This window comes from Scyliorhinus torazame, chromosome 4 (assembly GCF_047496885.1).
Source record: "Scyliorhinus torazame isolate Kashiwa2021f chromosome 4, sScyTor2.1, whole genome shotgun sequence".
Taxonomy (NCBI): domain Eukaryota; kingdom Metazoa; phylum Chordata; class Chondrichthyes; order Carcharhiniformes; family Scyliorhinidae; genus Scyliorhinus; species Scyliorhinus torazame.
Window position 1 is genome coordinate 107,127,775 of NC_092710.1, and position 16,972 is coordinate 107,144,746.

The 16,972-nt window shown below is 52.1% G+C and overlaps 1 protein-coding gene across 4 annotated transcripts in view; it reads left to right on the forward strand.

The window, feature by feature from the left end:
- The window catches only part of LOC140410379 (uncharacterized), a 215,954-nt gene that overhangs the window by 53,771 nt on the left and 145,211 nt on the right, over positions 1–16,972 (forward strand). For all 4 annotated transcript variants that reach the window (XM_072498434.1, XM_072498436.1, XM_072498437.1 and 1 more), the window contains one exon: positions 7,672–8,065. In XM_072498434.1, coding sequence (XP_072354535.1) covers positions 7,672–8,065 — 394 coding nt within the window. The remainder of the gene's footprint in view (positions 1–7,671; positions 8,066–16,972) is intronic.

The window sequence follows — 16,972 nt, forward strand, 5'->3', positions numbered from 1 at the left end:
ATAGAAGATTGAAAATTGAAGGAGCAGTTGTCACCTATTTTGGCAGTTACCTGTGAGTTATGAAAACCTACTGTTGTAGAATCTCTACAGTGCAGAAGGAGACCATTAAGCTCATCGAGTCTGCACTGACCCTCTGAAAGAGCGCCCTATTCCCATAACACCACCTAACCTGTACATCCATGGACATTAAGAGGCAATTTTCTATCATGGCCAATCCATCTAACCTGCACATCTTTGGACTGGGAGGTACCTGAGCACCCAGAGGAAACCCATGGAGACACGGGGAGAAACTCCACACAGACAGTCAGAACTGAACCTGGTCCCTGGTACTGTGAGGCAACAGTGCTAACTAATATGCCACCATGACGCTGTATAGTTGAGATGAGCCTGTATATTAAACAGCAAATCAACTACCTCTGTTTATATAATACCTTTAACACATAATAAAACTTCACAAGTGATGCACTATCAATTACCACAAAGACGAGAGTAGTGGAATAATCGAGGTTTTATTGAGCAAGATGTGGTGCCTCCTGTAGCTGGAACCAGAATGGCTGCAGCACCGGCGAGCACACACATTTATACTCCGCCTACTGGGCGGAGCCAGCTGGTAGGGAATTACCCATGTACCTTTACTATATGGGCAGTGCCGTAATACACGTAATATACTACTAGTGGTGACTACCACATTCACCCCCTATTAAAAAAGAGTCCGGCAGGGGTGGTGGAAAACATTACAAGTTAAGTATGTTGGGGGCCTTGACTCTCCCCTGCGATCGCCTCAGTCCTGGTGGTGATGTGGGCGACGACTTGGTCACCTGTGACTCCGGGAGCGTGTTGTCCTCGTCTTCGTCACCCCTGAGTGGAACCAGTGGGAGGACAGATCCTACTGGGGCGGGGGCTGCGGTAAGGTTCGCTGGAGGGAGGGTGAGTGGTTCAGGGGTGAAAATGAGGCAACCGGGGGGGGGAGGGGGGGGGGGCACGGTGTCAGGCCGGGTGTCATGGGTGGGGATCCAGCGGGTGCCAGGTCCTGGAGGGAGACTGTGTCCTGGCGCCCGTCGGGATGTGCCACGTAGGCATACTGCGGGTTCGCATGTAGGAGGTGGACTTTTTCGACCAAGGGGTCTGAATTATGGGTCCGCACATGCTTCCGAAGGAGGATGGGTCCAGGAACTGTCAGCCATGTTGGGAGCGAGACCCCGGAGGTGGACTTCCTGGGGAAGACATACACACGTTCGCGAGGGGTCTCGTTAGTCGCGGTGCAGAGGAGCGATTGGATGGAGTGGAGCGCGTCGGGGAGGACCTCCTGCCAGCGGGAGACCAGGAGATTTTTAGACTGTAGGGCCAGCAAGATGGCCTTCCAGACCGTCCTGTTCTCCCTCTCCACCTTCCCATTTCCCCGGGGGTTGTAGCTTGTCGTCCTGCTCGAGGCGATGCCCTTGCAGAGCAGGAACTGACGCAGCTCATCACTCATGAAAGAGGATCCTCGATCGCTGTGAATGTAGGTGGGGAAACCGAACAGAGTGAAGATGCTGTGGAGGGCTTTAATTACCGTGGCAGAAGTCATATCGGGGCCTGGGATGGCGAAAGGGAACCGGGATTACTCATCAATCACGTTCAGAAAGTACGTGTTGCGGTCGGTGGAGGGCAGGGGCCCTTTGAAGTCCATGTTGAGTCGTTCAAAGGGGCGGGAGGCCTTCACCAGGTGCGCTCGATCTGGCCGGTAGAAGTGCGGCTTGCACTCTGCACAGACTTGGCAGTCTCTGGTGACGGTCCTGACCTCCTCAATGGAGTAGGGCAGGTTGCAGGCCTTGATGAAATGGAAAAACCAGGTGACCCCCGGGTGACAGAGGTCATAGTGGAGAGCCTGGAGTCGGTCCACTTGTGCGCTGGCACATGTACCGCGGGATAGAGCATCAGGGGGCTCATTGAGCTTCCCCAGGCTCTACAAGATCTCATAGTTATAGGTGAAGAGCTCGATCCTGCACCTCAAGATCTTGTTGTTTCTGATCTTGCCCCCCTGTGTATTATTAAACATGAAGGCAACCGACCGTTGGTCAGTGAGGAGAGTGAATCTCCTGTCGGCCAGGTAATGCCTCCAATGCCGCACAGCTTCCACAATGGCTTGGGCCTCCTTTTCGACAGAGGAGTGCCGAATTTCAGAGGCATGGAGGGTGCAGGGAAAGAAGGCCACGGGCCTGCCCGCCTAGTTGAGGGTGGCGGCCAGAGCTACGTCCGATGCATCGCTCTCCCCCTGGAAGGGGAGGGACTCGTTGACCGCGTGCATCGTGGCCTTGCCGATGTCTGCCTTGATACGGTTGAAGGCCTGGTGGGCCTCAGCCGTCAAGGGAAAAACTGTGGACTGAATGAGTGGGTGGGCCTTGTCCGCATAATTAGAGACCCACTGAGCATAGTAGGAGAAAACCCCCAAGCATTGTTTCAGGGATCTTGGGGCAGTGGGGAAGTGGGAGTTCCATGAGGGGGTGCATGCGGTCAGGGTCGGGCCCTAGGACTCCATTTTCCATGACATAGCCAAGGATGGCGGAGCGGTTATTTCCCCCGGATGCAGTACCCCCGGATTTCCACAGAATGGGATCCGGAGGCCTGGGAGATTTTCTGGGTGACGGGGTGACGAGAGGGAGCAGCGCCTTACTGTAGTGGGGTGGATGAAGCTCTCTGTGCTCCCGGAGTCAAAAAGGCAGGTCGTCTCATGCCCATCGATCTTCACCGTCGTCGTCGCGGTCGCAAGGTTGCGGGGCCGGGACTGATCCAGGGTGTTAGAGGCGAGCTGCGGCAGATGCTGGGAGGTCCCGGGCTGGTCAGTGGTGGTGGAGGCAGCGGCAGGCGATGAACGGCCAGACGAGCAGGGGTCCTGAGGCGCCGTCCAAAATGACGCCGAAGGTGGCGGCGCCCACGGGGCGCACATGGTAGGCGGCATCAAAGATGGCGGTACCCACGGGCCGCATGTTGCTTGCGGTGAAGAAGATGGCAGTGCCCACGGGCCACACGTGGCTTGCGAAGGGGAAAATGGTGGCGCCCCTGGGTCGCACGTGGGGGGTGTAGGAACGCCGGGCCTGGAAACAGCAGTGACCGACCGGGCCTGGCAAACAGAAACAAAGTGTCCCTTCTTCCCACAGCCGTTGCAGGTCGCGCTCCGCGCCGGGCAGCGCTTGCTGGGGTGTTTGTTTTGCCCGCAAAAATAGCACTTGGGGCCTCCAGAGTTGGATGGCTGCCGCACGGCACAGGCCGCCGCCGCTCCGAATCGCTGGCAATCTTGGGGTCAATTGGAAACTGTTCAAGCAGCGCTTCCAACTCTTCCTCGAGGCCACAGACAGGGAGAATGCATCGGACACCAGAAAGATTGCCCTTCTTCTCTCCACGGCGGGGCAACACGCCATCCACATCTTTAACTCCCTTAAATTACAGACGGCGAGGACAAAACCAAATACAAGACGGTGCTCCTGAAGTTCGACGAACACTTCAGCGTTGAAGTAAACGAGAGCTTCGAGAGGTACCTGTTCCAGCAGCGCCTGCAAGGTAAGGACGAACCTTTCCAGTCTTACTTAACACACCTCCACGTCCTCGCGCAGTCCTGCGGCTATGGGACCACCTCTGACTCCATGATACGCGACCAGATAGTTTTCGGAGTCTTGTTGGACACCCTGCGCCAGCAGCTCCTTCGGGCCAAGCAACTCACCCTGGCGACTGCCGTCGAGACCTGTGTCCTGCATGAGAATGCCACCAACCGGTACTCACACATCCAGGTGGCCGAAACGGCGCGGCACGGGCCCCATGAGGCGGAGCGGGTCGAGACGATCGAGTACCACCCGGGCCGCGGCCTGGAGGAGGCCGGCCATTTTGCGCGCTTTCCTAGGCCTCCCATGCTTGTACGCGCCAAAAGAGGGGACGCTGACGCAGGGGAACGCGGTGCGCAGGCGCAAGATTGCACCGCGCATGCGCGGTGGCGCAACGAACGCACTGACGTCACGATGTGCGGCAACTGTACTCCGCCCACTTAAAGCGGCAATGTCCTGCCAAAGCGCGACAATGCCTACTCTGTGGCAGGTTGGGCCACTGTGCTGCCTGCTGTCGAGCTGCTCACCCTGCCAACTCGTACCCGTTTTACCAGCCTCGCAGAAACGTTTGGGCAATTCAACCCACGTTCACCGAGTCCGATCCCGACGTCACACAGACCAGTGCCACTGAGGTCAGGGAGCCCTTCCGCGTTGCTGTCATCAACAAGAACAAGCTGTCCCCGAGTCGAATGCACCAGCCGCTGTCAGTGCACAGCATTGATCCGGACGACGAATGGTGTGCCACCCTGACGATCAGCCTGAATTCGACGCCCACCTGAGAGACTTAATTTATGAACCTTTCCATATTGGACTCACTGACTTGTCCTGACATACTGTTTCAGACTTTTTGCCATACTGTTTAAGATTTTGTTATTGTTTGTTAATGACATTGGTTTCATTCTTGGTGTAACATAGTTAGTTTCTGCACCTGGCACCTTCCTGTGTATATAGTATAGCCACATGTACATATTGTTGTAAATATTGTGCACACATGATTAGATGCACTCACCACACTTCTTTATTTATTATCATGTAGGCACATATTATTTGCAAAAAGGGGGGATGTCATGATATTTAGATCAGCATATATGGTGCAATCAAACACACACTGATGGACATGCAGTAGGACCAACCAACACACACATAACATCGCAGCCAATGACCAGTGAGAGCGCACACACTATAAAAACAGGGGACACTACAGTTCCCGCTCATTCCAGAAGCAGCCAGCTCAGAGCACCGAGCTCAGAGCCTGCCACGCAGACATTCACCATGTGCTGAGTGCCACACCCAGATAGTAATAGGACAGGGTCCACAGACTATCTGGTAATGCACGAACCCAAGTTAGCAGTGTGCTGTTACAGTTAAGTAGTTGGATCATTTGTACATCAGAACACCCAACACAACAGTGTGGAGGCATGGGCTTAAGTAGGGTGCTCTTTCCAAGGGCTGGTGCAGACTCGATGAGCCGAATGGCCTCCTGCTGCACTGTAAATTCTATGATTCAACATGTGAATCCAGGTGCTTTGTTCTTGCGCCTCATTTAAAATCGTACCATGTAATTTGCATTAATTACCTCTCCTCTCCCACCTAACATGCATCATTCATGGTCAAAATTCAGTTCCACAAACAGGAACAGTCTGCGAGGCGGGGATGGGAGAAGGCAGAAAGAATCGGGAGGGAAGGTAAGGAGTGGAGTGCTGTTGCATTCGCAGCTGCCATGAATCAATCAGCGATAGGACAGGTTAAAAATAAACAGCCTTTCCACCTGGAGAGCAATTGAGGCCCTTAACTGGCCAAATAATGGCCACTTTACGGTCCTGACCGTGCCACAGGGGAGCACATGGGGAGGCTGTCAGTAAAAGTTGGTCGTCTACCTGTGGGCTCACTGGGGCCCTATTAGCAGGCTGGCAACTTGACATGTTCACCAGCGCCACTATCAAAGTGGCCAATGCTGAGGTTGAAGAAGAGGAGTGTTGTGGTGCCCTCAAACTGTAGATTTTTCTTTATGGTACCAGGACAGGCAGCAATGCACATTCCAGTAACCGTGTCAGAGCTATGGAGGTGGCCATTGCTGCCAGGATGTCTCTGTGTTCCATGGAGTGGCCATAAAGTTCCCCCTGCCCCAAAACATAACCTGCTGGGAGGCTGTCTTGATAGAAGGTTGACCGATGCTGGTAAAATGACAGTGATGGTGGAAAGTGACCGCCAACTAGCCAATAATTAAATTAATTATCTGACTGCTGACCAGAGATAGCGGCCACGCTGCTGCCATTCCCACTTCTGGAAATATACCATGGGAAACATTGCGATTCCCTCCCGATGCTTTCTGCTGCCATTTTACCAGGCTGACAGTGCCACATCCCATCTTCAGAGTGCTGGTTAAATTCCAGACTGCTAATATCCTCCTCACTCTGTTATGTTTCTAAGCTTTGTGTCATCTGTAAACTTTAAAATTGTGCCCCCCCCATTTCCAAAACCAAGTTAGTAATATAAATAAAAAAAGTAGCTATCCTGCCTGGGGTCTTCCCTTCAAACAATCAGTCACCATTGCTCTCTGCTTTTTGCATCTGAGCCAATTTTGTTTACATTCTTCAAGCCCCCTGTAATAACATGGATTCCAATGTTACTAAAAAGTATTGCATCCAAAACAGAGGGGGCATGAGTCATGAATCTCTGAAAGGGGACTTACAACAAAAACGTTTGGGAATCTCTGCCTAAAGGAATTGGCAGAAACTGTAACACCAGTTAGGTATATCAAATTTAACTGTCAGTGAGACGCGCATTCGAAACTCCATGGGCGGGATTCTCCGAGCCCCCGCCGGGTCGGAGAATCGCCGGGAGATGGCGCGAATCCCGCCCCGCCGCCGGCTGCCGTATTCTACGCCGCCGTTTCTCGGGCGGGGGCGGGACTCATGCTACGCTGGTCGGGGGCCGTTGGCAGTGGCCACACACCCCCCACCCCTCCACCCCCCCCCCCCCCCCCCCCCCCCCCGCCGATTCTCCGGGTCTCGATGGGCCGAGCGGCCGGCCGTTTCCGGCCAGTCCCGCCGGTGTATGTTATGCATGGTCTCACACGGCGGGGCCTGGCAGGTAAGTCAGTGTGGGCGGTCCTCGGGGGGGGCGCGGGGGGATCCGACCTTGGGAGGTGGGTGGGGGGGGGGCAGGCCCACGCCCACGTTGGCCTGGGCCACAATCGGGGCCCATCGATCTGCGGGCGAGCCTGTTCCGTGGGGGCACTTGCCCGGTGTGGAGAAGAGAACTACCTGCACATGTGCCAAAATACGACGGCTGGTCTGCGCATGCGTGAGATCACGCCGGCTGTTCCGCGCATGCGTGAACTTGCGCAGTCCCTTCGGCACCGGCTGGAGCGGCGCCAACCCCTCCGCTGTCCACCTGGCCCCCAAGACAGGTGAGAATTCCTCACCTTGAGGGCCCGTTGATGCCAGAGTCATTGCCGCCGGTTCTCCCGCTGGCATGGGGACTTCGTCCTGTCCCATGTAGTTTGAAGGATGAATGGCCGATAACTGTTCAAACATCTATTTATAGAAACCAAGTAATTCCAGGGGCAGATGGTGGTGTAATGGTAGATTGGTTAAAATCCTACCATGACAGCTGGTGAAATTTAAAGTTTAGCTTTTAACAAAAATTAGTTTCAGTAATGGTGGTGATGAAACTATCATTGATCATTGAAACCAATGTCCTTTAGAAAAGGAAATCTGCCATCCTTGTCTGGCCTAAGTGTGACTCCAGATCCAAAGCAATGTGATTGACTCTTAACTGTCTTCTGAACAGGCCGAGCAAGCCACTCGGTTTAAGGCCAATTAGGGCTGGGTAACAAATGCTGGCCTTGCCAGCAATGCCCACACCCCATGAAAGAATAAATCCCTTCGCTTTCAAGGGATGGATTCAATTTGATTCAATCTTCAACATTAATTATCTGTGGATTTTAATAATAACAAGTACTTAATTATATAACCAGATTGGATTCACATGTAGTGTAATTTTTATGAATTGAGTATGTCAATTTGTTAAATATTATTATTTTGCTACTCTTTATGACAGTGACAGATTCTGTTCCAAATGTTTATTTTAGAGATGTGCATCCAAATGGAATTCCTTCTGAATATTCCATCATCGCTACATTCAAGATGCTGGAGGACACCTCACAAAGCATTTGGAATCTGTGGGATGTCAGTGATACCAATGGAAGAGAGCAAGTTGGCATTCGTATTTTTGGAGACTCAAAATCGTTAGACCTTTTCTATAGAACTTCATACAATACCATCATGTTCCGAACATTCACCAATGTGGATATACTTTTTGATGGCTCCTGGCATAAATTAGCACTTAGTGTAAATGGAAAAGAGGCCAAGTTGCTCATTGACTGTATGCAAGCCAGCAAGGTTGTGATTAGTGACCAACAGGCGATTAATGGGAATGGTTACACTTCAATAGCAAAAAGGATGCTGGATGATTCTACAGTTTCAGTAAGTTAAAGAAAAGTCTAAACACTGTAGGAATTGTTTCCAACATAAATTAACCATCATTTGACAAATAACTTGACAAATATTACAAAGAAGTTTAATTTTTTTTAACTCACCACATCCAGAGAATCCCTACAGTACAAAAGGGCCCATCGAATCTGCACTGATCCTCCGATAGAGTACTCTACCTAGGCCCACAGTCCTGCCCTATCTCTGCAACCCCGCTCATTGCCCATTGCCAATCAACCTGACCTGCACATCTTTGGACAATATGGGTCAAATTCGCATGGCCAATCCACAAAAACTCCCAATTTTAGACTGCGGGAGGAAACTGGAGCACTCGGAGGAAACCCATGTAGACACTGGGACAACGTGCAATTACCACAGTCACCCAAGGCCGAAATTAAACCCAGGTCCCTGGCGCTGTGAAACAGTAGTGCTAACCACTTTGCCATCGTGCCATCCTTGAACATAAAATCACAAATTAGATCCTATCTTCTGCCTGACATTGTGAACAGATATTTATGGCCCCGTCATGGTGTGGGAGGGACTGAAAAATGCAACAAGTAATTCAAAAGTCTAATGACTTCAGTGAGATCAGAAAACCCTGCTGGTGAGAAGGGCTATAAAACTTTGCCTTGAGCGTTTCACAAGAACTTTATTTCCAGTGACTATCTCACATTAACAATTATTAATAGAATTCCCTCTGAATATTAACATTGCTATACAATGGTCCTCAAATTAATGGAAATTTAATACTGATATCCTTAACAATCATTTAAACTCTTTATAAAATGTAACTGCAGGAGTTAAAAGCGCCTCATTTCAAATTCAGCACTTTTCTAAAACCACAAAACCTTTGCAATTGTTGTACTGAAAATAGGAACAAATTGCACTGGAAAATGCCACCTTTTGTTTAAATTGCTCCTTTTGTTCATCATTTTGTGACTCAGCTGCTGCCACTCTTGTCTCTAAGTCACGAGGTTCTGGGGTCAATTGCCACTCCAGGGCTCGAGTGCAAAGTCTAGGCTGACACTTCAGTCTCCTCCTCTTCTTCTTAGGCAGTCCCTCAGGATCAAGAATGACTTGCTTTCACTTCAATTCAATGGTTTCTGAGATGACTGATCATTCCAGTGCATGATCTGCAGACTTTGTCACATGTGGGCAGATGGTGCTTGGGAGGGTGGGGTTGATGGGCTGTTTGGAAGTTTGTACATTCTCAAAGGCACGGTGTTGGCTCTACATTCAGATCACAGTCTGGTTTATTCGATAACTTGGTCACCAGCCAGGAATTCCTATGAGTCAGCGGGGATGTTTGACCCCTTTGACGATGAATTGAGGACATCGCTAAAACATTTCTGCTCTCCTCCTGGGTGCCTCCTGCTACGGCTGAGTTTGAGTATCCAGAAAAAGGTGCACCCCTGCTGTGTTCCATTATTTGGCATTCTCCTGCACATTATGTCTCACTTGACATTCTCATTGACCTTCTCCTTCCCATCATGATGAAGTACATTATTGTATCCTGGATAGTAAATAATGTTACTCCTACCAGTATATGTAGATCTAAAATAAAAATGTTTGTTTCAAGAACATAGAACATAGAAAAAGACAGCACAGAACAGGCCCTTCGGCCCACGGTGTTGTGCTGAACCTTTGTCCTAGATTAAGAACAAATTAATCTACACCCCATCATTCTATCGTAATCCATGTACCTATCCAATAGCCGTTTGAAGGTCCCGAATGTTTCTGTCTCAACTACTTACACTGGCAGTGCATTCCATGCCCCCACTATTCTCTGGGTAAAGAACCTACCTCTGACATCCCCCCCTATATCTTCCACCATTCACCTTAAATTTATGTCCCCTTGTAATGGTTTGTTCCACCCGGGGAAAAAGTCTCTGACTGTCTACTCTATCTATTCCCTTGATCATCTTATAAACCTCTATCAAGTCACCCCTCATCCTTCTCCGTTCTAATGAGAAAAGGCCTAGCACCCTCAACCTTTCCTCGTAAGACCAACTCTCCATTCCACGCAACATCCTGGTAAATCTCCTTTGCACTTTTTCCAAAGCTTCCACATCCTTCCTAAAATGAGGCGACCAGAACTGACACAGTACTCCAAATGTGGCCTTAGCAAGGTTTTGTACAGCTGCATCATCACCTCACGGCTCTTAAATTCAATCCCTCTGCTAATGAACGCTAGCACACCATAGGCCTTCTTCACAGCTCTATCCACATGAGTGGCAACTTTCAAAGATCTATGAACATAGACCCCAAGATCTCTCTGCTCCTTCACATTGCCAAGAACTCTACCGTTAACCCTGTATTCCGCATTCATATTTGTCCTTCCAAAATGGACAACCTCACACTTTTCAGGGTTAAACTCCATCTGCCACTTCTCAGCCCAGCTCTGCATCCTATCTATGTCTCTTTCCAACAACAGCCCTCCTCACTATCCATAACTCCACCAATCTTCGTATCGTCTGCAAATTTACTGACCCACCCTTCAACTCCCTCATCCAAGTCATTAATGAAAATCACAAACAGCAGAGGACCCAGAACTGATCCCTGCGGTACGCCACTGGTAACTGGGCTCCAGGCTGAATATTTGCCATCCACCACCACTCTCTGACTTCTTTTTTTTAACACAATATATTGATTCAAATTTTTCAACAGATTTTCAACAACCCCCCCCCCCCCCCCCCCCCCCCCCCCCCCCCCCCCCCCCCCCCCCCCGCCAACAGAAGAAAGAAACAAGAACACAGCAATCAGAAATTATACATTGGATTTCCCCCATATACAATAACCCCCCATATAACAGTAAAAAACACAAATAGGGAAAACCCCCACCTTAACCCAAATGCCACCCCAAAAGAAATCCCCCCTCTCTCCCCACTCCCCCCCCACCCCCCGCCCCTGGGCTGCTGCTGCTGACCTCCTCCCAATGCTCCGCGAGATAGTCTAGGAACGGTGCCACCGCCTGAGGAACCCTTGCACAGACCCTCGCAAGGCAAACTTTATCCTCTCCAGCTTGATGAACCCTGCCATGTCATTGATCCAAGCTTCCACACTAGGGGGCTTCGCATCTTTCCATAGTAGCAAAATCCTCCGCAGGGCTACCATGGATGCAAAGGCCAGAATACCGGCCTCTTTCACCTCCTGCACTCCCGGCTCGTCCGATACTCCAATTAATGCTAATCCCCAGCTCGGCTTGACCCGGGCGTTCACCACCTTGGACATAGTCCTCGCAAAACCCCTCCAAAACCCCATCCAGCGCCGGGCACGACCAGAACACATGGACGTGGTTTGCCGGGCTCCCCGAGCACCTCCCACATCTGTCCTCCATCCCAAAGAACCTACTCAATCTCGCCCCTGTCATATGCGCTCTGTGAGTAACTTTAAACTGTATTAGGCTGAGCCTGGCGCAAGAGGAGGAAGAATTACCCTTACTCAGGGCATCAGCCCACAGACCCTCATCCATCTCCTCCCCAAGCTCCTCCTCCCACTTGCCCTTTAACTCCTCCACCGAAGCCTCCTCCTCTTCCTGCAGCTCCTGGTAAATCGCCGAAACCTTGCCTTCTCCAACCCATACACCCGAAATCACCCTGTCCTGAATCCCACGTGCCGGAAGCAGCGGGAATTCCCTCACCTGCTGCCTCACAAACGCCCTCACTTGCATGTACCTGAAAGCGTTTTCCCGGGGGAAGACCAAACTTCTCCTCCAGCGCCCCGAGGCTCACAAACGTCCCATCAATAAACAGGTCCCCCATTCTCCTAATCCCTGCCCGATGCCAGCTCCGAAACCCCCCATCTATCCTTCCCGGGATGAACAGATGGTTTTCCCGAATCGGGGACCAAACCGAGGCTCCCACCTCGCCCCTGTGTCGCCTCCACTGCCCCAGACCTTCAGCGTCGCCGCCACCACCGGACTCATGGTGTACCTTGTCGGCGAGAGCGGCAGCGGTGCCGTCACCAGCGCCCTCAGGCTCGTGCCCACACAGGACGCCATCTCACGCCACCCCCTCTCCCTCCATTACCCACATACGGATCATCGCCACATTGGCTGCCCAACTATAGCCACACAAATTCGGCAGTGCCAGCCCCCCCATGTCCCTGCTACGCTCCAGAAACACCCTCTTCACCCTCGGGGTCTTATTCACCCACACAAATCCCAGGATGCTCCTGCTTACCCGTTTGGAAAAGGCCTTGGGGATCAAAATGGGAAGGCAATGGAATACAAAACGAAACCTCGGAAGGACCGTCATTTTGAGTGACTGCACCCTACCCGCTAGTGAGAGTGGCAGCATATCCCACCTTTTAAAATCCTCCTCCATTTGCTCCACCAACCGCGTCAAATTGAGCTTGTGCAGGGCCCCCCAACTCCTAGCTACTTGGATCCCCAGGTACCGAAAGCTCCTTTCCGCCCTCTTCAGCGGTAGCTCGTCTATCCCCCTTCCCTGGTCCCCTGAATGCACCACAAAGAGCTCACTCTTCCCTACATTGGGTTTATACCCCGAAAAGTCCCCAAACTCCCTAAGGATCCGCATGACCTCCACCATCCCCTCCACTGGATCCACAACATACAACAACAAGTCATCGGCATACAACGACACCCGGTGTTCCTTTCCCCCCCGAACCAATCCCCTCCATTTCCTGGACTCCCTCAGTGCCATGGCCAGCGGTTCAATTGCCAGTGCAGACAACAAGTGGGATAGGTGGCACCCCGGCCTCGTCCCCGGTACAGCTGAAAGTACTCGGACCTCCGCCGGTTCGTAGCCACACTTGCCACCGGGCTCTATATAGCAGCCTGACCCAACTGATGAACCCCTCCCCGAACTTCCGCAACACTTCCCAAAGATACTCCCACTCCACCCGATCAAAGGCCTTCTCCGCATCCACAGCTGCCACTACCTCCCCTTCCCCCTCCATCGAGGGCATCATAATCACATTGAGGAGCCTCCGCACATTTGTATTTAGCTGCCTGCCCTTTACAAATCCCATCTGATCCTCAAGAATCACCCCCGGGACACAGTCATCAATTCTCGTAGCCAGCACCTTCGCCAGCAACTTAGCGTCAACATTGAGGAGCGAGATCGATCTATACGACCCACATTGCAATGGATCCTTGTCCCGCTTCAAGATCAAAGAAATCAGCGCCCTGGACATTGTCGGGGGCAAGGTCCCCTCCTCCCTCGCCTTATTAAAAGTCCTCACTGGACTTCCGGGTGCGGCGATGACCAGCTGAGTCGCACGTTTCGGCAGCTCCCGGTGAAACGGACTTTTGGGCTCTTGATAGGAGCCCCAACGGCAATTTTGACGGCTAAAAACACTGTGCGGTAAACCAGAAGGGAATCTCCCCTGGACACGGATGAAAAAAGGAGGAGAAAGTGGCCGGATTGCAGTGGATCCTTTAGAACAGCGGCAAGGAAGGCAAGCAAAAACCAAGATGGCGTCGGAAGGTGGCAGTTTAACATGGGGCCCTGAACAACAAGAGTTCTTGAAATGCTGTGTGGAAGAGCTCAAAAAGGAAATGAAGAAAGAGCTGTTGGCCCCGATATTACAGGCGATTGAAGGGCTAAAGGAGGAACAAAAAACCCAGGAGCGGGAGCTTCGGGTCGTGAAGGCAAAGGCAGCCGAGAATGAGGATGACATACAGGGCCTGGTGGTGAAGACGGAGACGCATGAGGCACATCAGAAACGATGTGTGGAAAGGTTGGAGGCACTGGAGAACAACGCAAGGAGGAACAACCTGAGGATTCTTGGTCTTCCTGAAGGTGTGGAGGGAGCGGACGTCGGGGCATATGTGAGCACGATGCTGCACTCGTTAATGGGAGCGGAGGCCCCGGCGGGTCCGTTGGAGGTGGAGGGAGCATACCGAGTGATGGCGCGAGGGCCGAGAGCAGGAGAAATTCCCAGAGCCATAGTGGTGAGATTCCTCCGTTTTAAGGATAGAGAAATGGTCCTTAGATGGGCAAAGAAAACTCGGAGCAGTAAATGGGTAAACGCGGTGATCCGCGTTTATCAAGACCGGAGTGCGGAGGTGGCGAGAAGGAGGGCGAGCTTTAATCGGGCCAAGGCGGTGCTTCATAAAAAGAAGATAAAATTTGGAATGCTGCAACCGGCAAGACTGTGGGTCACATATCGAGGGAGGCACCACTACTTTGAGACGGCGGATGAAGCGTGGACTTTTATTGTGGAAGAAAAACTGGAATGAGCGGGTTATTAAAAAGAACGTTTGAACAAAGTGGTGGGGCGAATGTGGGGGGCAAAGAGGGGGGTTAAAAAGGGGGGAAAGAGGAGATTTATGTACTAATCCTGCGAGGTGGTAACTTTTCTCTCTCCCACAGGTGGTGATGGGGGAGGAGGGGAGGTGGAGGAGATGGGGCGTTGGCCATTGGGGGCGGGGCCAAGGGAGAAGCGCGGGCTTGGTTCCTGCGCTATGATAATCATGGCGGGAATAGAGAAGCAGGAAGGAGGGGGCGTCGCACGGTGCGAGCCGAGGTCACGGGGGGAAGCCGAGGTCGGCCAGAGTTTGCTGACTTCTGGGAGCAACATGGGGGGAGTAATTACGCTAGCGGGGGATCTAGCGGGGGGGGTGGGAGGGGGGAATTACTGGGTTGCTGCTGCTGGGGAGAGGGGGGAGCTGATATGGGAGGGGATGAGCGGGGGGGCACCGCCTGGGGGAGATACAGCTGCGTGGGAACCGGGTGAGGAGCTGGAAAAAGGTGATGGCTAATCGACAAGGGGGAGGGGGGGGGGGGGGGCGCGGTAGGAAGCCCCCCAACCCGGCTGATCACGTGGAACGTGAGAGGGCTGAACGGGCCGATAAAGAGGGCACGGGTACTCGCACACCTTAAGAAACTTAAGGCAGATGTGGTTATGTTACAGGAAACGCATCTGAAACTGATAGACCAGGTTAGGCTACGCAAAGGATGGGTGGGGCAGGTGTTCCATTCGGGGCTAGATGCGAAAAACAGGGGGTGGCTATATTAGTGGGGAAGCGGGTAATGTTCGAGGCAAAGACTATAGTGGCGGATAACGGGGGCAGATACGTGATGGTGAGTGGCAAACTACAGGGGGAGACGGTGGTTTTGGTAAACGTATATGCCCCGAACTGGGATGATGCCAATTTTATGAGGCGGATGCTAGGACGCATTCCGGACCTAGAGATGGGAAAGCTGATAATGGGGGGAGATTTTAATACGGTGTTGGAACCAGGGCTGGATAGGTCGAAGTCCAGGACTGGAAGGAGGCCGGCAGCAGCCAAGGTACTTAAAGATTTTATGGAGCAGATGGGAGGTGTAGACCCGTGGAGATTTAGCAGACCTAGGAGTAAGGAGTTCTCGTTTTTCTCCTATGTCCATAAAGTCTACTCGCGAATCGACTTTTTTGTGCTGGGAAGGGCGTTGATCCCGAAGGTGAGGGGAACGGAGTATACGGCTATAGCCATTTCGGATCACGCTCCACACTGGGTAGACTTGGAGATAGGGGAGGAAACAGGAGGACGCCCACCCTGGAGAATGGACATGGGACTAATAGCAGATGAGGGGGGGTGTCTAAGGGTGAGGGGGTGCATTGAAAAGTACTTGGAACTCAATGATAATGGGGAGGTCCAGGTGGGAGTGGTCTGGGAGGCGTTGAAGGCGGTGGTTAGAGGGGAGCTGATATCAATAAGGGCACATAAAGGGAAGCAGGAGAGTAAGGAACGGGAGCGGTTGCTGCAAGAACTTTTGAGGGTGGACAGACAATATGCGGAAGTACCGGAGGAGGGACTGTACAGGGAAAGGCAAAGGCTACATGTAGAATTTGACTTGCTGACTACGGGCACTGCAGAGGCACAATGGAGGAAGGCACAGGGTGTACAGTACGAATATGGGGAGAAGGCGAGCAGGTTGCTGGCACACCAATTGAGGAAAAGGGGAGCAGCGAGGGAAATAGGGGGAGTGAGGGATGAGGAAGGAGAGATGGAGCGGGGAGCGGAGAGAGTGAATGGAGTGTTCAAGACATTTTATAAAAAATTATATGAAGCTCAACCCCCGGATGGGAGGGAGAGAATGATGGGCTTCTTGGATCGGCTGGAATTTCCCAAGGTGGAAGAGCAGGAAACGGTGGGACTGGGAGCACAGATCGAGGTAGAAGAAGGTGAAAGGAATTAGGAGCATGCAGGCGGGAAAGGCCCCGGGACCGGATGGATTCCCAGTCGAATTCTATAGAAAATATGTGGACTTGCTCGCCCCGGTATTGACGAGGACCATTAATGAGGCAAAGGAAAGGGTACAACTGCCCCCGACTATGTCTGAAGCAACGATATCGCTTCTCTTAAAGAAGGAAAAGGACCCGCTACAATGCGGGTCCTATAGACCTATTTCCCTCCTAAATGTAGATGCCAAGATCCTGGCCAAGGTAATGGCAATGAGAATAGAGGAATGTGTGCCGGGGGTGGTCCATGAGGACCAAACTGGGTTTGTGAAGGGGAGACAGCTGAACACGAATATACGGAGGCTGTTAGGGGTAATGATGATGGCCCCACCAGAGGGGGAAACGATGATAGTAGTGGCAATGGATGCCGAGAAAGCATTTGATAGAGTGGAGTGGGATTATTTGTGGGAGCTGTTGAGGAGATTTGGTTTTGGAGAGGGGTATGTTAGATGGGTGCAGCTGTTGTATAGGGCCCCAATGGCGAGCGTGGTCACGAATGGACGGGGATCTGCATATTTTCGGCTCCATAGAGGGACAAGGCAGGGATGCCCTCTGTCCCCATTATTGTTTGCACTGGCGATTCAGCCCCTGGCGATAGCGTTGAGGGGTTCCAAGAAGTGGAGGGGAGTACTTAGAGGAGGAGAAGAACACCGGGTATCTTTGTATGCGGACGATTTGCTACTATACGTGGCAGACCCGGCGGAGGGGATG